The 26,148-nt window shown below is 31.9% G+C and overlaps 2 protein-coding genes across 3 annotated transcripts; one reads left to right on the forward strand and one right to left on the reverse strand.

Moving 5' to 3' along the window:
* The first annotated feature begins 4,578 nt into the window (after positions 1 to 4,578).
* On the forward strand, positions 4,579 to 7,289 carry LOC107638218 (vesicle-associated protein 1-3). Of its 2 annotated transcripts, none has more exons than XM_088502047.1 (9): positions 4,579 to 4,652; positions 4,963 to 5,027; positions 5,131 to 5,201; positions 5,286 to 5,367; positions 5,449 to 5,564; positions 5,659 to 5,838; positions 5,983 to 6,183; positions 6,563 to 6,640; positions 6,954 to 7,289. In XM_088502047.1, exons 2-9 carry the CDS (start codon positions 4,976 to 4,978, stop codon positions 7,068 to 7,070), a joined length of 897 nt encoding a protein of 298 aa, XP_088358173.1. In that variant the 5' UTR covers positions 4,579 to 4,652; positions 4,963 to 4,975; the 3' UTR covers positions 7,071 to 7,289. The 2 variants fall into 2 exon arrangements, with proteins under 2 accessions (XP_088358173.1, XP_016196870.1); XM_016341384.3 differs by lacking the exon at positions 4,579 to 4,652 and adding an exon at positions 4,673 to 4,875.
* Positions 7,290 to 7,381: 92 nt separating this feature from the next.
* Positions 7,382 to 11,222, reverse strand: LOC107638211 (sodium/hydrogen exchanger 1-like). Its single transcript, XM_088502046.1, has 14 exons — positions 10,940 to 11,222; positions 10,592 to 10,710; positions 10,392 to 10,489; positions 10,238 to 10,297; positions 10,107 to 10,153; positions 9,824 to 10,018; positions 9,642 to 9,697; positions 9,463 to 9,529; positions 9,263 to 9,363; positions 9,095 to 9,196; positions 8,741 to 8,879; positions 8,590 to 8,652; positions 8,420 to 8,503; positions 7,382 to 8,134 (listed from the first exon to the last, which is right to left on the reverse strand). The coding sequence occupies exons 1-14, from the start codon at positions 11,096 to 11,098 to the stop codon at positions 7,769 to 7,771; spliced, it is 1,656 nt and encodes a 551-aa protein (XP_088358172.1). The 5' UTR covers positions 11,099 to 11,222; the 3' UTR covers positions 7,382 to 7,768.
* Between the last annotated feature and the right edge of the window lie 14,926 nt (positions 11,223 to 26,148).

The following is a 26,148-nucleotide window of genomic DNA, read 5'->3' on the forward strand; positions in this document are numbered from 1 at the left end:
AAAAGAAGAAGGTTTAATTATTTTATTGGTCCTTATAATTTTACCAAATTTTTAATTAGATTTTTGTATTTTTTTTCAATTGGATCCTACATTATTTTTAATTTTATAATTAAGACATTTTCATATCAAAAAGTTAAAATTAACAAAATATTTATCCCAAAATATATGAATCAAATATCTAATTAGATTTTTAATTATAAATATTTTTAATTTACAAAAAAATATTCAGTTAATTATAATATTTTTACACTAAAAAAGATTTAATTATAAAATTTAAAATAATATAAAAATTCAATTGAAAAAAAAAAGTATAAAGACTTAATTATAAATTTAATAAAATTATAAAGACTAACAGAATAATTAAATTAAGAAAGAAATATATATGAGGAATAATACAACCTATATTTACATTTACAAATACAAATTCTAAAACTTTTTTTTTAACTTGAATTCTAAAACCTTATTTGTTCTATTTGTTGAATGAAAAAATTTTCATTTTTTAATGAGTAGTTTTTTTTTTATTGGACTATATTTATCCATAGTTGGGCTACTCGTCTTTCTACCCAAAATCATTTCTCTTTGGTGAAACCAACCGAGTTATACAGTGGAAATTGACTTGGACTAGATGAGAGGTGTAACTCACTTTTTTGTTTAAATAACAAGTGTTGGATATAAATTTCATTCTATGAATACAACAATCTATTCATTAACAATAAATTTTTAAATAAAATTTAAATTTATAATAAATTAATTTTTAACTTATGGATCGAGTTGAACGAGGAAAAAACAATTGGGGAGGTAGATTCTGAAAAAAATTATTTTGTAATTACAAGAACCTTATTCAATGATGAATAGTGAAATACCATGGAGTCGCTGTCAAATCCTTTTAGATAATGTTGACGATAACAACAACTACTTCAATGAATGAATCCATATCAAGGTTCTTGTTGATGCAACTTTTTATTTCTCTAATAATAACATTGACAATACCCACTTTACCTACATTCTTTTTCTACAATGTATCATTTGCTGAAGTATACAACTAGAACTAGAAAGATGGCAAGTAGGCATTATTATTTGGTGACCCATTTATTTCATATCTGATTTAACTAATCTTTTAGGTTGTGTTTGTTTTTAGGTATGAATTATTAAAATAGATATATTGAGATACAAAATTATATTTAATAGATAAAATATAAATATAAATATTATATCTAAAAATATTAAATTAATATATTTTATATTTTTTTGACAGAAAAATATAAAAATACTAACAAAAAATATATTTTATTTTTTTATTTTTCTTTTATTATTGTATTAATTTTTTATAATTATATTATTTATTATTATATTTTTTTCTAAAATTTTTGTATGAAAAATATAATAATAAATTAAACTTTTATAATTTATTTTTTTTATATTTAGTCAATTATTAAACAAAATATAAAAATAATAAATTTTATATCTTTATTTTTTATATCTTATTTTCAGCATCCTGATTGTTTATCTTGTCCATCTAAATTCATTATATTAAACAAGTAATATAGTAGTTAATTAATCTAAAGGAAGACAGATATAAAAGATATAAAGAAAACATTTTTTGTTTAAAGCTGGGATTTTGTTTTCTTTCTTTTGTTTTGTTTTTACTTAATTATCAGGTAAAGGCGTAAAGCGAAAGCAAGAAAGAAAATACAGAACAAAAATGCTTCTAAAGAAAAGGAAAAGAAAAAGTGAGCAAAATTTTTGTTTTGCTATAAGACCAATTTTATGATGTATTTTATTTGTTGTCTAATTTTCGTTTAATTTATCTTTTATAATAATTTTTAAATATTTAAAATTTTTTAACTTCTATACTTTTAAATTTGAAATTGATTATTTAATTTTTTTAGTAATTAGACAATAATTTTTAAGCACTATAACAAACACCTTTATATAATATTTTTTTGCTGCTCAACATAGGGTAATATGACATATTATATTGTATCGCTTTTATATTTCCTTTGTTTTGGTCAAAATACTTGTAATTAAAAATAAAGCAGCGTTTGGTGTCAAATTGCTGAAAGTAAATGATAAAAAAGTGATAAAGTATATAAAAGCATACCCCTTTTTTTAAAAGCATTGTTTTTTCTTCTCTTTTTTCTTGACGATTGTCTTTTGTGATTGTTAGCTAGTTTTTTTACAAATGTTTATAATATTATAGTTATTAAAATTGAATTTAATACTTTCAAATTATATAAAAGTTGCTACACACAAATCACAATCTTCAACCATTAAACTATATATATATATATATATATATCTAAAATTAGGGTTGTACCTATTATCAAAGTGCTAGCTAATTATTATATCATAAAGCTTCTAATAGATTAACACTAAATAAATCACGTTTATTTCCTGATTTATTTTTTAATATATTATTATTATTGTTGTTGTTAGTCTAATCTATAAAATAATAATTGTGACGGCATTTGATGATAACCTCTTGGTTCTTTGTGTTAACTAATTATTATCTTACCTAATTTCATATTTATAATTTTACATACTTAATAATAATTTCAAAATGGAATAATAATAATAAGTACACTTGTGTCTATTAATACACTAATAAATATAAGAAGTATAAAGGGTCTGGTGACTATTGTTTTTTCCCATCTTATAATAACAAAATAAATAGATTAAATAAACTCACTCATGTTATTTTTTGCATATATAGAAAGAAAATGCCATATACTAACAAAAAAAATGGCAAATAAAATTTATATATAACAAAATAATAAATAAAACCACTACTACTAATGAGTAGTAGCTAGGTTTTGAAAAAATAAATGAAATATTTTAGAGCTTTTGAATTTCTTTTTTTTATATATACAACATTTTTACTATATGGTAAATATTTTTCCTATAATAAAAAATAAATAATGAATCGTATAACGTAAAGATGCATTGGTGATTATTTGGAATAATAAATTCTCAAGCTAAGTGTAATTGTGATACAGTTTTTATTCTGAAATAAACACACATAAATTTTTAAATGAAATATATAAATATATATAACAATTTTATTTCAGATAAAAAATAATTAAAACTCATAAAACTGTTTTAAGTGTCACTTTCATTCATATAATTTAAAAGATTTTTCTTAAAATATATTATTCTACTTTATTTTTTAATTATTGTTATTACAATTTACAAATTATATGGATATATATGGTTTTTTCAGATTATATGGATATATAGTTATTGTAAGAATTTAAATGTTGATGATATGATGGGGCACCTAATTAATTCGTTTTAAAAGTCAACAATGTGGGACAACTGACAAAGCGTTTTAGTCATTCAGTGAATAAGGTTGATTCCATTTTAACAAAGTTGCAATAAAATTACAAGCAAACAAAGAAGCATATATGTATGTATTTATTAAGATGAATTACAATTAAATATCAAATTAATTGAATGAATTAGTAACTCTAATGAGTAATGATACGACCTTTTACTTTTGTGGTAAGAAAGTAATAATAATTTAATGATTAAATCTCTTGTATTTAAGAATAAGACTTCAATTGGACTTTCATCCAATTATTTTTCCTAGCTTTGGTAAAAGAAATGAGGCGCAGGGAGGGAAGAAGAAGCAGGTCTAGAAGCAAAAAGAATGAATGAATAGAAAAAAAAGAAGGAACACTACTTATTTTAACTTGAAAATATACATATTTTGATAAAATGAATTAAAAAATGATAACAAGCAAAACTATTTTGAAAAGATATGTTTTGTTTGAGAACATAATTCAAACATTTAGTTGACTATTTCTTTTTTATAAAATTATTAATTTAACTATTTTGTGTGAAAATAAAAATACAAAAATTTAAATTAATAATATCATAAAAATTAATGATTAATTAAATAAATTAACAATTGACTTATTTGAATATGTCCTTAAAAATTTTATTAGTCATATTGGTTTCAAAAAAATACAACTATTAATCAAATTAATTATTTTTTCAATTATATAACGATGTTTCATGTTAAATGTTACGTGTTACAAAATAATCAATTAAAAAATGACATATTAACTGATCATTTTGTGACACGTGTATTATGTCAAGTGACACTTAAGGTAATATATTATTATTTAATTGATAGAATAATTAAATTGATTAATAGATGTATTTTTAATTTTTAGAGACTAATACAATTAAAAAGTCTTCAAGACCAATTTAAAAAAATAAAGAAAATTGAATATTAATTCAATTATTTTTATAAAAGGATAATAATTTAATCAAATATATTAATATCATTTTTTATTTTTCACAATTTTTTAATAATTTTATTATAAAAATTTTAATTTTATACAAATTAATAACTAAAAATTATTAGATGATAATTTAATCAAATCTATTAAATTATTTAATAATGTTTAACAAACAATTTTCTATGAAATTAAGCGATATTCTACCAAATTTTAATTATGTTTTGCTAAGGAAAATAGGTAGTAAAATGAAGAGTAAGAAAAAGGGGCAGGTGTGAAAGGAGTAAGGAAGGTACAACTACAACTACAGCTTCTTCAACCGCTTAGAGTTAGAGCGAGTGAGTTAGACCCAACTGGCAACTGCCATTGACGTAACCGACGCCCACTGTCTCCCTCCCATTTCCCAATGTAACAACTAACAACAACTCACCACCACATCTCTCTTTCTTTATTTTATTATTTCTTTTTCTTTTCATTATTCTAATTTCCACTTCTCTTCTCCTTCTCACTCATTTCATAATTCATTCGTATGAATCTCATTCTCTCTCTCTGTCTCTCTGCACGCACATCACACCATCCTCTTCAATTCTTCTTCTTCTTCCATCTCTCTTTTCTTAGGGTTCCATTCCACGTACGGTTACCGCCATTTCCAATGCTCAATTCTACGTACACTCATTCAATTCAGTCTTGACGCTCTTTTTTTTGTTCTCATTTGTAGAAACACCAGAGCCATGACGACCACCGAGCTTCTTCAAATCCAACCACCCGAACTCAGATTTCTCTGTAAGTCCATCTTCTTCACCAACCACTTACACTTAACAGCTTCTTCTGTATATCTACTCTTCATTAATTCACATTCTTTCTTTCTTTCTTCTTTGCGGTGTAGTTGAATTAAAGAAACAAAGCTCGTGCCAGGTTCACATTGTAAACAACTCCGAGCAGTATGTTGCTTTTAAGGTACTTTCGTTTCTTTCTTTTCTAAAACCAATCTTGAATGAATATGCAAAAGTAAAAAAATCTCAACTTTGAATCAATGTGCAGGTGAAAACAACGTCTCCAAAGAAATATTGTGTTAGACCTAACTTAGGCATCATCAAGCCAAAGGAAACATGTGATTTTACTGGTATTCTTTTCTTCTTCTAGTTCTAAAACCCTTGTATATGCATAATTGTGTTATATACATGTATTGTGTTGGATGATGCAGTTACTATGCAAGCTCAGCGAACAGAACCACTTGATATGCAATGCAAAGACAAATTTCTCATTCAGAGCACAATTGTCCCCTTCGGAACTACTGAAGATGACATCACCTCTGATATGGTTAATTAGTTTTCTGTCATTAACACTTGGTTCAATAGTAGCCCTATTGTTTTCTTGGATGATTTTGAAGCGTTTCTTTTATTTATTTCTGCAGTTTGCAAAAGATAGTGGGAAGTATATTGAGGAGAAGAAACTGAGGGTGGTCCTCATCAGCCCATCTTCTTCCCCGGTTTTGCTTCCAGTAAATGGCGATGCAAAGCAGGAATCAAACAAAGTTCCTATGGAAAAAGATAGGGTGCCTAGTGGAGTTGAGAACATACCTCCTCCTCTGAAGGTGATCTCATAGACAATTTGTATATGTAGATCATCAATATTTTTTGTTCATCATGGTGATGCCATAGAATTTTATCTTCCGTGCTTTGCTTAATGAATAATGATAAATAATATTTTCTTTCCCGTTATTCATTTCTTGTGGCAGGTTTCTGAGGAATTCAAAGGTTTGGAAACAGCCAAGAATACGGAAGAAGACAGAAGGGATGAGGATGTTGTTGCAAGACATTCTGAGAATGAGAATGTGCCTGATATAAAGCCCGAAAAAGATGCTGCACAGTTGAATTCAGCTGAGGAATGTGAGCAATTGAAATCAAGGCTAAGTATAATGGATACAAAGCTAAGAGCGGTGAGATTTCTTTAATCTATATTGAACTATATGTAAAAGTCATTTTAATTTCAAGATTTTTATTTCGCAGTTTAATATAACTCTAAAATGTCTGCTGCGAAAATTAGAACAATCACACCATTCTTTTAGCTAACAGCTGAACCTAAGTAGCGGAATGATTGTCAATTCTAAGTTTAAAACATTCTTGGTATTACTGAAAAAACTTTCAGGAAAAAAAAATTATGTGTGATAATTTTCTAGTGCTATGAGTGCCATAAAAGGTTGTTACAAGATACCTTGGTATATGATTCGAATTTCAATCCCTTTTTAGCAATTTTTCTTTATTGTGTGTGTTTGTGAGCTTCAAAGATGAAACCAATTAACATTATGATGTTTGCAGGCTGACGTAACCATCTTGAAGCTGGATGAGGAGATGCGAATGAACACTCAAGAAAAAGATTTGCTTAGAAAAGAGTTGGTAGGTTTCCTTATCTGTCCATAGTTACAAACCGAGAAACTATGTGAATCCTGTTTCCACTTGCTCAAGTGTTAATAATAATAAGCTTAAATGTTCATCAGTGGCTCCCCTTGGCAAAAAACTTGGTAGCAACTATTATATATATTTTCCTCATATTAGTAAATTATATATCCCTTCCAATGAGAAGTGAGTTCACCTTTGTTTACATTCTTATTGTGGGCTGATGTTATTCTGATGCAATTTTGTTATAAAATTTTGTTGTTGATTGATAAATTTTCAATGTCTGATATGGAGTTTTTCCATGTTTTGTTAGGAGGATATGAGGAGGAAAGTCGATATGAGAAGAGTTCAGGCTGGTGGGTTTCCATTACTGTTTGTTTGCATGGTTGCTCTTGTCAGTGTGGTACTTGGTTACTATATTCATCCATAAGGTATAGAAAACTCTGCCGCTTGTTTGTAGAGAATAGCCCACATTCTGAAATCATGGATTTCTCTGTAATGATTATACACAGGATTATTCATTTGTTTATTGTGATGGTTTTACTCGAGATGTTGATAATGTGATACGGGATGCTGTGTGAAATGAATGTACAGTGAACTATTCCTTCCTTTTCAATAATAGCTAGCCTTTTGATGTTTTTACTTTTTATAGCCCTATTTGTTGTCTGGCTTCTTAGAACTTCCCGCAATTATAGGACTCTCAAACTTCTCCTTCAAAAAATAATCGTAATACAATCTAGCTTGCCGAAAGTGAAAACTGTATTAACTAACTGTCAGCACCTTTTCATCGATAATTTTATACACACAAAAAAAGACACACCCAAAAATACAATCATCTGGCCCAATCAAGTTGCAAGTTACAAGCAATCAATCCCACCCTTCTCTCTCTATGTCAGCAAAAACAGGGGGGGCGCAAAACCAACACAAAAAAACCCCACGTCAGAAAAGAAAATGTTGACAATTTCACATTCCTTCTATAACCTTTTCGTGGTATATTTTTTCCTTTATTCTTGTATCCCTTTTTGGTATTATCTGAAACTGAAATCTTCTAACTATAGGCTATATTGCACAACCGAAAGCCGATTTTATGCCATAACCACAATATAAAATCAGTAGTATCCTCACAAATCATAAGTTTTCTTCAGCTGTAGGTGAAGTAATTGAACGCCACTGCGGAAGACCCGGTTCAAGGGGTGAACCTGGAACGTAAGGTACAAAACCCCTCCCACCAAAGACAGGACGCATAACAGAGTCATCAAACTTGCGCCAATAATGGTGTACTCCACGATTAGTCATGTTCAGAAGCATACGCAATCGGTTTGGGCTAGGCCCATTTACACTGTCACCATTGTTGGGCCCCGAGTCATGGTGTCCATTGCTCAATAGGGGCTCTGTCAGTGTCTTTGGGGTCGATGGTGGGGACGGTATGCTGATTATATGTTTGGAAGAAGGAAGCAGTAACCTCACAAGTGGCTTTGTCATCATCCCAAACACCTGCACTTATTCAAAAGTTACAACAAAATGAATTATGGTCCTTCCTTTCTTTTTTAAAACATTATTACAAATATATATCATGCTGGGATCACATCACACGTATGAGAAAATGATGCATTGACACTACTGTTTTTCAAATCCACCAAAGTCCCCCTTTTCCTTTCACGGTTAACTAGTATATCATCACTACATTGCTTAGTGTTGACTTTTAGTTCAATATTTTCAATCAAACACTTGTTTTATTACTTACAAACCAAGTTGATCAAGAAAAGATTAGTGTCTAACCACTGTGCTGAAGAGAACAACAGAAATGGTACTAGTGATCATGATGGCATTCTCACGCGACTCAGAGTGGCCTAGCCCTGTAAACTGCATGTCAAAGATTCAGTTTATTACTAAACCAGACACAGATTTAGTTAGTATTGAAAGCTAGCCATGAAGTTTGATTACTTCACCTGGTTGTAAGCAAGTGCTATAGAAACAGCACCTCGCATGAGACCAGACCACCAGATTGTGACCTGTGAAACAAGATCATAGGAGACAGGAGTCATGTACCAAGGAAGGCTCTGAAAAGAAATTGAAACAGTAGGTAAAGAAAACACATACTTGTTGCTTCATGTCAATTTTCACATGTGGGGATTTCTGGAGCAAATTGGATAAGAATGAGAGAGGGAAAACAAATGCTGCTCTTCCAACTAGGATAAGTCCTAGAAGCACTGAACTGATCCCAACTGATTTTCCAGGACTAATGAATCAAGAGACCAAAAATGTTAATTAAAATTTTCACGTTTTACAAAGTTTATTAATCTAGAAATGGAAAAAGTATAGGTAAACAATAAAAATATTAAACAATGTAAACAATACATATATCGGATGTTCATTTTACAAGTGTACGGATGGTTATTTTAATATTAAAATTTAGAGGGTTAATTTGGAGGTGTAGTGTGTTTTTAGTATTACCTTTGACTTACGAATCGCCACTTCTCTATGTCCAGTGCATCCATCCCAACATAAAGGAAAATAAATATCTCAGCAATGAATGACAATGTTGCAAAAGCATGCCTGCAATAGGTTAATTCAGATCAGCAATCTCATAATAAATCAAATATGTTGAAATTTTTGACGTACTTGGTTGTGACTCTTGAACTTTGGGTAACATTGTGCCATGTGTAGTGAGACATAACTATGCCGCAGAAGAACATGGTCAGAATAGCACTCAAAGCAAATAGCTACAAAAGAAAATAAAATTATTAGTATTGGAATTAATTGCATCAGTAATGAATAGACATGGAAAAATACCTCCATTAAAATTAAAAGGAGATTCTCACCTCAGCAAGCATGTATGAAAGGTAAGCCATCAGTATCATAAGAGCAACCTCACGATTGGTACAATGCCTGCCATTTGTGACAAGGTGTTCAAAATTAGTTCATTCTTTAAATGAAAAAAAAAAATGGACATTAATAATAATAATAATAAAATAATAATAATGATATGGCTAAAATATACCTGATCAACTTGCCAAAATAAAGATTTTTAATAATGTATGCACTAAGCAATCCAACCTAACAAAAAAAAAAAACGGAGAAAAAAGGTTCATTTGGAAAATTGTAATTAATTAGAGTCTCAATAAAAAAGCAGCAGAGACAACTGACAAGGGAACAAAACTCTTGGGTCAGATAGAGACATACTAAAATTCCCAGCACAGTGCTTGCGATGAATAAGTATAAAAAGTTGGCTAATAATTCTGAAGCGGTGGCAAAGTCAATGTGGGAAAGGTCAAAATTCTGAATTGCTTTGAGGAGCACCACAGAAGTAGCATCATTTACTACCCCTTCCCCAAACACTAGGCTGTATAGTAATGGTGTCTCGTCCTGATTAAGCACCTGACATTACCAACACAAGTAGTTTTCATAGTTTAAACAACTATTCTTTAGTTTAAAAAAGGGAGAAAAAGAATCTTGAAATTTTGACCTGCAACGTGCAAACAGAATCTGTTGCTGAAAAAATTGCTCCAATTGCTGCATTTAGGAAAATCACGTAAGAGTTTGAAGGGAATGTTCACTATATCAGAAAGATATTACTACTGTTATAATTAATCATACCTAGATAATCTCCAATCTTGAGTGAACCAAGATCCAATTTCTGGAATAAGTGTATAGCACCTAATCAAAATGAATAACGTTTATAAATGAAAAATTGAGATAAGCAATTAACTTGTCATAACTTTTTCAACAGATTCAGAGTAGAAATTATTACCCAGCGATATGACCGCGAATGATATCAAAGTTCCAACGACTCCGAAGAGAATTATAGTCATAAAATTGCGAAAGAATTGTTTCTTCTTCACTCGAAACCTAGAGTAGCAGAGCAATGTAAGTCAGAAAGAATTAAAGCTTTCAATTGAAATATTAGTTCATTACTTAACACACAAAATTTCAGAAAAACGTAGAACTGACCCGGCATTGAAAATGATAGGTGGGAGAAGGTAAATAAAGAAAAGATCTTCGCTGAAAACGAAAATGTGAGAGCTTCTTCCTCCCGTGTTTAGCAATATGAACACTCCTGTACACAGACCCTACACCGAATCGGGAATCATTATCAGCATTTTAGAGAATTAGTTAGTTAGTTAGTTAACCAACCGAGTGTTCAGCTCACTCGTCCAGTCAGGAATTGAATCCCGCCATACAGCAACCCAATAGTTAGCTACAGACTCTTAAATGGTGGATTAGTCCTTAGCCTGTCGAGCTAAGGATGAAACCAAAAAAAGTTAGTTAGTTAGTTAGTTGCTGGAATGAACTACTCACAATAAGAAGGGCGGTGATGGATTCATTGAGCCATGGATTCTTTTCGAGCAAGTGACCTATTATGATACAAGCGCATAGAAGAGCTACAAAGAGGTTCATTGACACCACTGATGCGTGATCGGAGCTCATCACACTCGTTATTACTTCCTCGTATGCCATCTCTTCTTTTCTCCGCAACCAAAAACACCATTTAAGCAAAAGCAAAAGAAAACAGTAAAGAGAATGCAAATAGTCTAAACTTTAATCATCAACACTGAGCTTCCATGTAATGCAACCAGTTCGCAGTTATATATATGTGTGTGTTATATAGAGCTTATTTGAGCCATCTTTTAAAAAAAGATTTTTTATAATGTTATCTTTTTTAAAAGATATTTTAAGAAAGTAAAATAATTTTATGTTATTTTATATGAAAGATTTTTTTTAGTTATCTTTTATAAAAATAAAAATAATTTTAATTTAAATATTTCCTATAAAAAGATATTTCTTTTAGTTATCTTTTTTAAAAAAATATTTAAAAAAATAAAAATAATTTTATATTTAGATATCTCATATACATTTTTTTTCGAAGTTAGGAGTAAGACTCAACCACGTAATCTCTAGGTGTGAATACGGAGAGATTATGTTATTTGAGTTATAACTCGTTGGCATATAAAAATATATTCTTGGTATCAATTATGTTTAAGTAAAATAATATAAAAGTATTATTTATTTATTTATTATATAAAAAATATTTTTAAAAAATTTAAAAAATATATATAAATTATAACTCCTCAAAAAAATATTTTTTTTATTTTTTTAGTATTTTTATTTTTACTATTAAAAATTTGTCAAATACGTTAAAAAATAAAAAAATCTTTTTTCTTTTAACTTAATAACACCTAAATAAACATATAGTCTTGTTACAAATAGTTTTGTAATATAGTATAAGAGTTTTTATGACTAAAAAATATTCTCACTGAGAGTGTGTTAGAGATATAAGTATTTTTGAATAGTAATATTAGAAAGACAAAATAAATAATTAGAATATATTTTATTTAGTATTTATTAATTATTATAATAATTAATAAAAACTAAATAAGATAAATTTTAATTGTTTATATCTAATTTTTTTTATCAAATATTTTTGTTTTTAAATTAGTTGAATTCTTGGTGAGACAGATCTGGCCGTTGAAGTTGTTATGATGATGGTGAGGTGGATGGATGTGATGGGAGGTTCACAATGGGGACACATATCGGCATGCCATTGCAGTTTGCCGAAGATGAGGGTGCAACTTTCATCATTCTGTCGTCTCAAACTTTCTTCAATTTGATTCCTTCTTTTCCCTCTTTATTCTTATTAATTATTATTACTATAATGTTTTCATCGTCATCCTCATACATAAAAAATTAAAGTGCTAAATTTGAATACTCAAAAAATCAAGCTTGTATTATATCGGTGTTTATTTTTTCATAGTACGAAGCGTTACACGGCCGTTGTATTAAAATTTAAAAGTCCCATGATGTTGTATTGTATAGAATAATATACCGATAATTTTTTATTTTATGTGCAAGCTAAGATAACTTTTACTTTTTGAGCAGTTTAGATGAATATTCAAGTATATGTGTGTGTGTGTCAAAATAAATTATAAATAAAAAGAAAATACATATACTGCCATTTCTTATATATTTTGAAATAAATAAGAAAGATAACCGCTTTATTTAGCTGCAGTTGGGCCACATTCATTTTTAAGGAAAGGTACGAGGAAATGTTTTCTAGATCAAGTATGTATTTTTATAAATAAATAATAACAATGACAATGACAATAGTGTCTTTCTCAGTTAACCAACACCATACCATGGCTGCATCAAATTGACATAATGATTATTCTTCATTATCACATTCTACTTTTTACATTACCACGTGTGGCCCGTCAGCAGTATGTTGCTATGTATGCTCTATATTGTATTTGTGATTGTAATAAAATAAAGATAAACAAAAAATATGAATTGAAATTAAATAAAAAAGATGTATTAAAATAAAAAATAAAAAAATAATTTAAAATTGAATAAAAAATTATTTAATTTTTTATTTAATTTTTTAATATAATAAAAAATAATTTTCCACAACTTAATTTATCTACACTATAATTTGAGAATTGAATTAAAATAACTCACTCAATTTTTTATCTAATTTTTCGATGTAATAACAAAGAGATTCGTTCAATCTTATTTGTCTACACTATGACTTCATCATGAAACCTAAAAAAGGCTCTAATTACTCAATATTATGACTATAATAGTTTAGGATATATTTATAGTCTCTTATTAGGTTAAAACAAAAAAAAAATCCTAAATCCATAAATATAAAATTTAATTTAATAACTAATAAATAAAATTAAAATATATTAAATTAAATTAAATTAAATATCTTAAAAATATAAACTAATAAATTTTAAATAATATTTAAACTTTTTATATTATAAATATTTGAAGTATGTATTAAATGGTTTGAGGAAAAAAAATTTAAATGTTTATATAATTAATATAATAATTTATTATATTATACACTTTGTTAGTTTGTTTTCACATTTATTATTATAGTAATAGACTTATAGTAGTCATTGCCTCATTGGTTCAATTTTAAAAAGAGAAAGTTTAGAGCCATTAAAATTTGGTCAGCACTTAATTAATAAAAAAAAAAATAATTTTATATTATTAAATATAATTTTATATTATTAAAAATATTAATAATAATTAATTGATAACTATAAATTATAAAATTTGATCGGTTCGTCTCCTAATACTCTTCTTTCGAAAAATTTCCCATTCTATCTATAATTAAACAAGACTTTGGCATATATACCTTAAATTCTTGTGGTGGCATGGCAGTCACATTAAGTGATGAGTGGGGTCGTGATTTGCTTTTGTTGAGTGTTACATTAACAGTAATTAGTAATTAATGTATGTGTTAATAATAAGAGTATATGTAGTTAGTAACTTAGTATAATGGATTCTATTTCCCACATGTCTTTGTGGTGTCATTGTACGTATTCCACCACATTGACAGGCCCAAATTCATTGCAAGCATTCCCCATGATTGCTGTCCTTGTTAACAACGACAGTATATACCTACATGCATATTAGAATATACGCTCCGTGCTACTTTAACACATGAAAACCACCGTACATTTCTTGTAGCTAGTGCCTAATGGTAGGGTATTTGCGATACTGTTTCGATTGGTTTAGGGTTAAAAACTCATCCTATTCGAACGCTAATATTATTTATTATACGATTTGAATTGAATGATTTTTTTTATATAATTTGATCCAATATCAAATGATTTAGATAGGATTAAATTTACAGTTTTTTAAATTAAAAAAATTAAATATATATAACAAATTTTAACATTAAATTTTAAATAACCAATAATAACATAATAAATTTTAATAATATTTTAGAAAACTAATAATAATATAACAATAGAAATAAAATTATAAATTAGTTAAAATAAATAAATAAATCTCATTTTAAACATAAAATATTTACTAAATAATAATAATGCATGAATAATATAATAAAAATGTATATCAAATTTATTATATTATAAGTAAAATTGTAAATATGATAATAAAATAATAATATTTAGTATATTGTGTGGTTTGAATTGGATTGTGTCAGTTTTAAAAGATAGATTTAAAATTCAATCTAATTTATACAGTTTGACAAAAATAAAATTTAATCAAATTCAAATTAATATTATTTTAATTGATTTTCGATTTAGATTAAATTGGATGAACGGTATAATTTGAATCTATTTAAATTTAAATATCCTGACTAGTGGCATATGTTATCGAATAATGAAAATATGAGCCAAAATATACAATTTTTCCTTTAGTTCTGTAATCCAAACATTTTCCATTTCCTATGATATTGTTACCTTCATGCGATGATGCATGATGCAGTTTTTTCTTTTTAATAGTAAATTGCAATATGTATAATATCTGTTGGATTATATTTGCCAAAACTAATATTTTATTATGGTCAATTATATATGATATTGTAAAAAATAATCTCACCACAAAGATTACAAATTTTTATAGTTAATAAAGATAAAGAGCATAGAGCGAAGGTTCATAAAAAAAAAAGAGATTTATCATTATCAAATTTATAATTTTTATCGTAGATAAATTTTGTTATTTAATCAAATTGAGTTGGTTTAGTGGTTAGTTCACAATTTATTGGCTAGCAACAAACTCTTAAATAGAGCTCAATACTGTAACGGATTGATCATTGACCTGTCGAATTAAAAAATACCGTAGAAAACTACAAAATTTTTTTTTGTTATTTTTATTTTAAAAATAATTAATCTTTTATTTTATTATTTTATCAGTTCTTTTATTTTAAAAGATATTAATGCCCGCATTAATTAACATTATAGATGATTCAAAAAGCCTTCAGTTATGAAAATATTTGATAAATAAAAAATATTAGTTAAAAATAGTTAAAATTTATTTTATTTAATATTTATTAATTATTACAATAATTAATAAATATTAAATAAGATAAATTTTAACTTTTTTTTTTATTTTTCTAACATTATCGTTATATTAAGTAATACTTTTTTGTTTTGGTTCAGTTATTAAACAAATGAAAAAGGACATTGACATAATAATCTTTTAAAATACTTGTCTTAGTTTTATTAAACACATTCCAAAGTCGAAACCATGCATATTTGAAACATAAAATGCAGCACCTAAGTGAGGAGGACCCACCCACTTCTGCGACAATCTGAGACATGAGGACACAAATCCTCATTCTTCCACCAAATGCTTAGCTTTTTTGCTAGTTGGTTTGGAAAATCCTCCACTAAATGTTTTATTTTGTCATCAACGGAATTGAGGCTAATTATGATTTTATAAACTAACGAATGTTTGGCTTAGCACGCAACTAAGCATGGATATGATGATGTTATTAGTGTATACAAATACACTTTTTCATTCTGCAGTTAGCAGAAGTTATTGTTAAGTTGTTAATAACACTTTAGCAGTTAGTAATTTTCAATTAATTACAATTATCTTTAATCTGTTATATCAAATACTAACTGTAAATACATTTTTTAATCATATTAGCACACTATAAATACTTGTATTGTAATATTTTTTATCTTTATCTTTTCACTAAAAAAAAATGCCATGACAATTTTTTTTTTAACTTCTTTTCTATTATTTTTTTTCTTTTCTTTCACCTCCTATCTCATATCTGATACCTTACATGGTATCAGAACTCTCGTTCTGATCCATGGATCATACCCCTTTCACACCGCAAAAACGCTCGGCTCCAACCATGGCCTTCATTGCTAATTTTTCAACAACAATCAAACTGGATGAAGACAATTTCAAAGCCTGGAAGCGCCAAGCCCTAACTTGCAGCAAAGCCAACCGATTACAAAGTCACATCACAACAAATTCAATTCCAAGAAAGTACAACACAGTAGAAGATCAAGCCGCAAATAAAATCTCACAAGAATTTGAGGAATGGGAGCAAAAAGATGAATATCTGGTAGCGTGGATGTTGTCTGCAATGGATGAATTTTTTGTAAACAAGGTAGTTGAATATGAGTATGCCTTCCTGGGAGGTTCTTGAAGAACATTTCATAGCCAGAATAAAGTCGAAGATAAAATTGCTGAAGACTCAGCTGAAAGCAATCAAAAAGCATGGCTCATCAGCCACAGAATTCATCGCAAAGATCAATAAGGTAGCGAATTCTCTCTTTTCCCTTGGGACTCTTCTAACCAAAGATGAGTATTTTGAGTGCACACCGGGAGGATTGGACGAAGAATTTAGTGCCTTTATCACTATGGTCAATGGAAGGTCTGATCACATGTCTATTCACGAATTAGAGTCACAGTTGTTAGCTCAGGAAGAAGTAAATGAAAGATTCCGTAAAACAGATTTAAACATGGTGCATGCAAATCTAGTGCACAAAATACCAGATTCAAGCAAAGAAGATGTGGAATATCAAACTCAAACGTCCTATGAGAGCTACTCAAGAGACTATGGCAGAGGACATAGTGGTCGAAGAGGCAGGGAAAAAAGCTTCAGAGGAGGACGTTCTTGGTGGCAGAACAGCAAACCCCAGTGCCAACTGTGTAGAAGAATAGGCCACACCGTGTGGCAGTGCTATCACCGTTTCAACCAAAATTACCAAAACCCAGAGCTTCAACACTCGACCAATGGACCTCCACCACCCAATGATGGGGTGAAACTTTCACCAGCAAAATCAGCAAGCTCAAGCCTTCTATCAACCACAATCCTCCCAATCCCAGTCATACAGACCACAAGCTCAACCCCAACAAATAAATCAAAACCCCCAAGCACTGCTGATGAGCGGATAATTTATACGCTTTTTGGCATTGTTTTTAGTATGTTTTTAGTAGAATCTAGTTACTTTTAGGGATGTTTTTATTAGTTTTTATGTTAAATTCACATTTCTGGACTTCACTATGAGTTTGTGTGTTTTTCTGTGATTTCAGGTATTTTCTGGCTGAAATTGAGGAACTTGAGCAAAAATCAGATTCAGAGGTTGAAGAAGGACTGCTGATGCTGTTGGATTCTGACCTCCCTGCACTCAAAGTGGATTTTCTGGAGTTACAGAACTCAAAATGGTGCACTTCCAATTCCGTTGGAAAGTAGACATCCAGTGCTTTCCAGCAATGTATAATAGTCCATACTTTGCCCAAGTTTAGATGATGCAAACTGGCGTTCAACGCCAGTTCTCTGCCCAATTCTGGCGTCCAGCGCCAGAAACAAGTTGCAAAGTGGAGTTCAATGCCCAAACTGGCACCAAAACTGGCGTTCAACTCCAGGATTGACCTCTACATGTGTAACACTCAAGCTCAGCCCAAGCACACACCAAGTGGGCCCCGGAAGTGGATTTATGCATCAATTACTTACTTCTGTAAACCCTAGTAGCTGGTTTATTATAAATAGGACCTTTTACTATTGTATTAGATATCTTTGGTCTCAGTTTTAATCCATTGTTCATCTTTGGACGCCTAGTTCTTAGATCATGGGGGCTGGCCATTCGGCCATGCCTGGACCTTTCACTTATGTATTTCCAACGGTAGAGTTTATGCACTCCATAGATTAAGGTGTGGAGCTCTGCTGTTCCTCAAAGATTAATGCAAAGTACTACTATTTTCTATTCAACTCATCTTATTTCGCTTCTACGATATTCATTCGCACTTCAACCTGAATGTGATGAACGTGACAATCATCATCATTCCCTATGAACGCGTGCCTGACAACCACTTCCGTTCTACATTAGATTGAATGAGTATCTCTTAGATCTCTTAATCAGAATCTTCGTGGTATAAGTTAGAATGATGGCGACATTCAAGAGAATCCGAAAAGTCTAAACCTTGTCTGTGGTATTCCGAGTAGGATTCAATGATTGAATGGCTGTGACGAGCTTCAAACTCGCGATTGCTGGGCGTAGTGACAGACGCAAAAGGATAGTAAATCCTATTCCAGCATGATCGAGAACCGACAGATGAATAGCCGTGCCGTGACAGGGTGCGTTGACCATATTCACTGAGAGGATAGGATGTAACCATTGACAAGGGTGATGCCTCCAGACGATTAGCCGTGCCGTGACAGGGCATTTGGATCATTTTCCCGAGAGAAGACCGAAAGTAGCCATTGACAATTGTGATGCATTACATAAAGCCAACCATGGAAAGGAATAAGACTGATTAGATGAAGATAGCAGGAAAGCAGAGGTTCAGAGGAACGAAAGCATCTCTATTCGCTTGTCTGAAATTCTCACCAATGATTTACATAAGTATTTCTATCACTATTTTATTAATTATTTTCGAAAACCCCATTACTATTTTATATCCGCCTGACTGAGATTTACAAGGTGACCATAGCTTGCTTCATACCAACAATCTCCGTGGGATTCGACCCTTACTCACGTAAGGTATTACTTGGACGACCCAGTGCACTTGCTGGTTAGTTGTGCGAAGTTGTGAACTATGGTATTGGCATCATGTTTTTGGCGCCACTACCAGGGAAAGAAAGAGCGATGAATTTTACATAATTAAAGTGTAATCACAATTTCTGCGCACCAAGTTTTTGGCGCCGCTGCCGGGGATTGTTCGAGTTTGGACAACTGACGGTTCATCTTGTTGCTCAGATTAGGTAATTTTCTTTTTGTTTTATTTTCAAAAATTTTTCAAAAAGTTTTCAAAATTTTCTCCTTTGTTTTCGAAAAAAAAAATTTCTTTAAAAAAAAATGTTTTCAAAAATAAATTATTCTATGGCTTCAAAACTTTCAAGAATGAATTCTAGAGTTTCATGGTAACATGTTGAATCCTATCTGGCTGAAAAGCCATACCCAAACTCCTTTGGGATTGGTCTTCAACTAATCACCTTAATGGATGTAAATCCATTCTAAAGCTTGAATGGCTATTAAGCCATGTCTGACCCTTTGATTGGAGCTTTAGACTAAAGAGCACAAGATTCCTGGAATTCATATTAAAGATTTTGAAATCCTTATTTTTGTTTTTCGAATAATTTTCGAAAAAAAAATAATAAAAAAAAATTTAGAAAATCATAAAAATCAAAAATATCTTTTGAGTTCTTGTTTGAGTCTTGAGTCAGGTTATAAGTTTGGTGTCAATTGCATGTGCATCTTGCATTTTTCGAAATTCTCATGCATTCATAGTGTTCTTCATGATCTTCAAGTTGTTCTTGGTAAGTCTTCTTGTTTGATCTTTGCATTTGCATGTTTTGTGTCTTTTCTTGTTTTTCATATGCATTCCTGAATTCTTTATGTCTAAGCATTAAAGAATTCTAAGTTTGGTGTCTTGCATGTTTTCTTTGCATTAAAAATTTTTCAAAAATGTGTTCTTGATGTTCATCATGATCTTCATAGTGTTCTTGGTGTTCATCTTGACATTCATAGCATTCTTGCATGCATTCATTGTTTTGATCCATAACTTTCATGCATTGCATCATTTTTCTTGTTTTTCTCTCTCTTCATAAAAATTCAAAAATAAAAAAAATATCTTTCCCTTTTTCTCTCTTAAAATTTCGAAAATTAGATTTGACTTTTTCAAAAATTTTTAAAATCTAGTTGTTTTTATGAGTCAAATCAAATTTTCAATTAAAAAAAATCTTATCTTTTTTAAAATCTTTTTCAAAAATCAAATTTTTTTTTCATTTTTCTGAGTTATTTTCGAAAATTTCAAAAATATTTTTCAAAAATCTTTTTCTTAATTTTACATCATATTTTCGAAAATAATACCATCAATTAATGTTTTGATTCAAAAATTTCAAGTTTGTTACTTACTTGTTAAGAAAGATTCAAACTTTAAGTTCTAGAATCATATCTTGTGATTTCTTGTGAATCAAGTCATTAATTGAGATTTTAAAAATCAAATCTTTTTCAAAAACTAATTTCTATCATATCTTTTCAAAAATATCTTCTTATCTTACCTTTTTCAAAAATTTGATTTCAAAATATCTTTTCTAACTTCCTAACTTCTTATCTTTTCAAAATTTTTTCAACTAACTAACTAACTTTTTGTTTGTTTCTTACCTTTTTCAAAACTACCTAACTAACTCTCTCTCTCTAATTTTCGAAAATATCTCCCCTCTTTTTCAAAATTTCTTTTTAATTAACTAATTATTTTAATTTTTGATTTTTATTTTCGAAAATTACTAACCTTTTTCAAAAACTATTTTCAAAAATCACTAACTCTTTTTCAAAAATTATTTTCGAAAATTTCCCTCTCTCATCTTATTCTATTTATTTATTCATCTACTAACATCTCTTCCTCACCCACCAAAAATCCGAACCCTCTTTCTCTCTCTTTCTGAGTTCAGATTTTTCTCTTCTTCTTTTCTTCTACTAACAATAAGGAACCTCTTTACTGTGACATAGAGGATTCCTCTTCTTTTCTTTTTCTCTTCTCTTTCTTATGAGCAGGGACAGAGAAAAAGGCATTCTTGTTGAAGCTGATCCAGAACCTGAAAGGACTCTGAAGAGAAAACTAAGAGAAGCTAAATTACAACAATCCAGAGACAACCTTATTGAAAATTTCGAACAAGTAAAGGAGATGGCAGCCGAACCCAACAACAATAATGCAAGGAGAATGCTTGGTGACTTTACTGCACCTAATTCCAATTTACATGGAAGAAGCATCTCCATTCCTGCCATTGGAGCAAACAACTTTGAGCTGAAACCTCAGCTAGTTTCTCTGATGCAGCAGAACTGCAAGTTTCATGGACTTCCATCTGAAGATCCTTTTCAGTTCTTAACTAAATTCTTGCAGATCTGTGATACTGTTAAGACTAATGGAGTAGATCCTGAAGTCTACAGGCTCATGCTTTTCCCTTTTGCTGTAAGAGACAGAGCTAGAGTGTGGTTGGACTCTCAACCCAAAGACAGCCTGAACTCTTGGGATAAGCTGGTCACGGCTTTCTTAGCCAAGTTCTTTCCTCATCAAAAGCTGAGCAAGCTTAGAGTGGATGTTCAAACCTTCAGACAAAAAGAGGGTGAATCCCTCTATGAAGCTTGCGAAAGATACAAACAGTTGACCAAAAAGTGTCCTTCTGACATGCTCTCAGAATGGACCATCCTGGATATATTCTATGATGGTCTGTCTGAGTTATCAAAGATGTCATTGAATACTTCTGCAGGTGGATCCATTCACCTAAAGAAAACGCCTGCAGAAGCTCAAGAACTCATTGACATGGTTGCAAATAACCAGTTCATGTACACTTCTGAAAGAAATCCTGTGAATAATGGGACGCCTATGAAGAAGGGAGTTCTTGAAGTTGATACTCTGAATGCCATATTGGCTCAGAACAAAATATTGACTCAACAAGTCAATATGATTTCCCAGAGTCTGAATGGAGTGCAAGCTGCATCCAACAGTACTCAAGAGGCTTCTTATGAAGAAGAAGCTTATGATCCTGAAAACCTTGCAATAGCAGAGGTGAATTACTTAGGTGAACCTTATGGAAACACCTATAATCCATCATGGAGAAATCATCCAAATCTCTCATGGAAGGATCAGAGGCCTCAACAAGGCTTTAATAATGGTGGAAGATACAGGTTTAACAATAGCAAGCCTTTTCCATCATCCACTCAGCAACAGACAGAGAATTCTGAGCAGAATCCATCTAGCTTAGCAAATTTAGTCTCTGATCTATCTAAGGCCACTGTGAGTTTCATGAATGAAACAAGATCTTCCATTAGGAATTTGGAAGCACAAATAGGCCAGCTGAGTAAAATGATCACTGAAATCCCTCCTAGTACTCTCCCAAGCATTACAGAAAAAAATCCAAAAGGAGAGTGCAAGGCCATTGACATAACCAAAATGGCCGAACCCAAAGAGGGAGAGGAGGACGTGAATCCCAAGGAGGAAGACCTCCTGGGACATCCAGTGACCAATAAGGAGCTTCCCTCTGAGGAACCAAAGGACTCTGAGGCTCATCTAAAGACCATAGAGATTCCATTGAACCTCCTTATGCCATTCATGAGCTCTGATGAGTATTCTTCTTCTGAAGAGAATGAGGATGTTACTGAAGAGCAAGCTGCCAAGTTTCTTGGTGCAATCATGAAGCTGAATGCCAAATTATTTGGTATTGAGACTTGGGAAGATGAACCTCCCTTGTTCACAAATGAACTAAGAGATCTGGATCAACTGACATTGCCTCAGAAGAAACAGGATCCTGGAAAGTTCATAATACCTTGTACCATAGGCACCATGATCTTTAAGGCTCTGTGTGACCTTGGTTCAGGAATAAAACTCATGTCCCTCTCTGTAATAGAGAAACTGGGAATCTATGGGGTGCAAGCTGCTAAAATCTCATTAGAGATGGCAGACAATTCAAGAAAACAGGCTTATGGACAAGTAGAGGACGTGTTAGTAAAGGTTGAAGGCATTTACATCCCTGCTGATTTCATAGTCCTAGATACTGGAAAGGAAGAGGATGAATCCATCATCCTAGGAAGACCTTTCCTAGCCACAGCAAGAGCTGTGATTGATGTAGACAGAGGAGAATTAATCCTTCAATTGAATGAGGACAACCTTGTATTTACAACTCAAGGATCTCTCTCTGCATCCATGGAGAGGAAGCATAAAAAGCTTCTCTCAAAGCAGAGTCAAACAAAGCCCCCACAGTCAAACTCTAAGTTTGGTGTTGGGAGGCCACAACCAAACTCTAAGTTTGGTGTTAAACTCCCATATCCAAACTCTAAGTTTGGTGTTGGAGAGTCTCAACAATGCTCTGAACATCTGTGAGGCTCCATGAGAGCCCACTGTCAAGCTATTGACATTAAAGAAGCGCTTGTTGGGAGGCAACCCAATTTTTATTTATCTAACTATATTTTTCTTAGTTATATGTCTTTATAGGTTCATGATCATGTGGAGTCACAAAATAAATATAAAAATTAAAAACGGAATCAAAAACAGTAGAAGAAAAATCACACCCTGAAGAAAGCATCTGCCTGGCGTTCAACGCCAGAACAGAGCATGGTTCTGGCGCTGAACACCCAAAATGGGCATCATCTGGGCGCTAAATGCCAGAATTGCACCCTGGAGAGGAGCTGGCGCTGAACTCCCAGAACAAGCATGGTTCTGGCGTTCAATGCCAGAAATGGGCAACAAATGGGCGTTGAACACCCAAAATGGGCACCAACCTGGCGCTGAACGCCCAGAGTTGTGTGCAAGGGCATTTTGCATGCCTAATTTGGTGCAAGGTTGTAAATCCTTGAACACCTCAGGATCTGTGGACCCCACAGGATCCCCACCTACCTCTACTCACTTCTTCTCACCCCTCACCACTCTCTTTCACACAATCCCATAAACACTCTTCCCCAAAACCCTTCACCAATCACCTCAATCTCTCTTCCCCATTACCTCTTCACCACTCACATCCATCCACTCTTCCCCATAAACCTACCTCATAAACTCCACCTACCTTCAAAATTCAAAATCAATTTCCCACCCAAACCCACCCTATAAGGCCGAAACTTACCCCCCCTCCCTTCCCTATATAAAGCCTTCCATTCTTCCTCATTTTCACACAACACAACCCTCTCTTCTCTTCTTGGCCGAAACACAACCCCTTCTCCCTCTCCTCCATTTCTTCTTCTTCTTCATCTATTCTTTCTTCTCTTGCTCGAGGGCGAGCAAACTTCTAAGTTTGGTGTGGTAAAAGCATAAGCTTTTTGTTTTTCCATTACCATTGATGGCACCTAAGACCGGAGAATCCTCTAGAAAAGGAAAAGGGAAGACAAAAGCTTCCATCTCCGAGTCATGGGAGATGGAAAGGTTCATCTCCAAAGCCCATCAAGACCACTTCTATGATGTTGTGGCCAAGAAGAAGGTGATCCCCGAGGTCCCTTTCAAACTCAAAAGAAATGAGTATCCGGAGATCTGACATGAAATTCAAAGAAGAGGTTGGGAAGTTCTAACAAATCCCATCCAACAAGTCGGCATCCTAATGGTTCAAGAGTTCTATGCCAATGCATGGATCACCAAGAACCATGATTAAAGTAAGAATCCGGATCCAAAGAACTATGTTACAATGGTTCGGGGGAAATACTTAGATTTTAGTCCGGAAAATGTGAGGTTGGCGTTCAACTTGCCAAACATGGAAGAGAACGCACGCCCCTACACAAGAAGAGTCAACTTTGATCAAAGGTTGGACCAAGTCCTCATGGACATATGTGTAGAAGGAGCTCAATGGAAGATTGACTCAAAAGGCAAACCGGTTCAACTAAGAAGACTGGACCTTAAGCCTGTAGCTAGAGGATGGTTGGAGTTCATTCAATGCTCAATCATTCCCACTAGCAACCGGTCTGAAGTTACTATAGACCGGGCCATCATGATCCATAGCATCATGATTGGAGAAGAGGTGGAAGTTCATGAGATTATACCTCAAGAACTCTACAAGGTGGCTGACAAGTCCTCCACTATGGCAAGGTTAGCCTTTCCTCACCTCATTTGCCACCTATGCAATTCGGCTGGGATTGACATAGAGGGAGATATCCTTATTAAAGAGGACAAGCCCATCACTAAGAAAAAGATGGAGCAAGCAAGAGAGCCCATTCATGGAGCTCAAGAGGCGTATGAAGCTCATCACCATGAGATCCCGGAGATGCCTCAAATGCATTTTCCTCCACAAAACTATTGGGAGCAAATCAACACCTCCCTAGGAGAATTAAGTTCCAACATGGGACAACTAAGGGTGGAACATCAAGAGCACTCCATCATCCTTCATGAAATAAGAGAAGATCAAAAAGCAATGAGGGAGGAGCAACAAAGACAAGGAAGAGACATAGAAGAGCTCAAGGACATCATTGGTTCCTCAAGAAGGAAACGCCACCATCACTAAGGTGGATTCATTCCTTGTTCTTACTTTCTCTGTTTTTTGTTTTCTATGTTAAGTGCTTATCTATGTTTGTGTCTTCATTACATGATCATTAGTAGTTAGTAACTATGTCTTAAAGTTATGAATGTCCTATGAATCAATCACCTCTCTTAAATGGAAAATGTTTTAATTCAAAAGAACAAGAAGTACATGAGTTTCGAATTTATCCTTGAACTTAGCTTAATTGTATTGATGTGATAACAATGCTTCTTGTCTTCTGAATGTATGCTTGAACAGTGCATATGTCTTTTGAAGTTGTTGTTTAAGAATGTTAAATATGTTGGCTCTTGAAAGAATGATGACAAGGAGACATGTTATTTGATAATCTGAAAAATCATAAAAATGATTCTTGAAGCAAGAAAAAGCAGCAAAGAACAAAGCTTGCTAAAAAAAAAATAGGCGAAAAAAAAATAGAAAGAAAAAGAAAAAGCAAGCAGAAAAAGCCAAAAGCTCTTAAAACCAAGAGGCAAGAGCAAAAAGCCAATAACCCTTAAAACCAAAAGGCAAGGGTAAATAAAAAGGATCCCAAGGCTTTGAGCATCAGTGGATAGGAGGGCCTAAAGGAATAAAATCCTGGCCTAAGCGGCTAAACCAAGCTGTCCCTAACCATGTGCTTGTGGCGTGAAGGTGTCAAGTGAAAACTTGAGACTGAGCGGTTAAAGTCAAGGTCCAAAGCAAAAGAAGAGTGTGCTTAAGAACCCTGGACACCTCTAATTGGGGACTTTAGCAAAGCTGAGTCACAATCTGAAAAGGTTCACCCAATTATGTGTCTGTGGCA

This window comes from Arachis ipaensis, chromosome B1, assembly GCF_059453495.1.
Source record: "Arachis ipaensis isolate K30076 ecotype BB chromosome B1, ASM5945349v1, whole genome shotgun sequence".
Taxonomy (NCBI): Eukaryota; Viridiplantae; Streptophyta; class Magnoliopsida; order Fabales; family Fabaceae; genus Arachis; species Arachis ipaensis.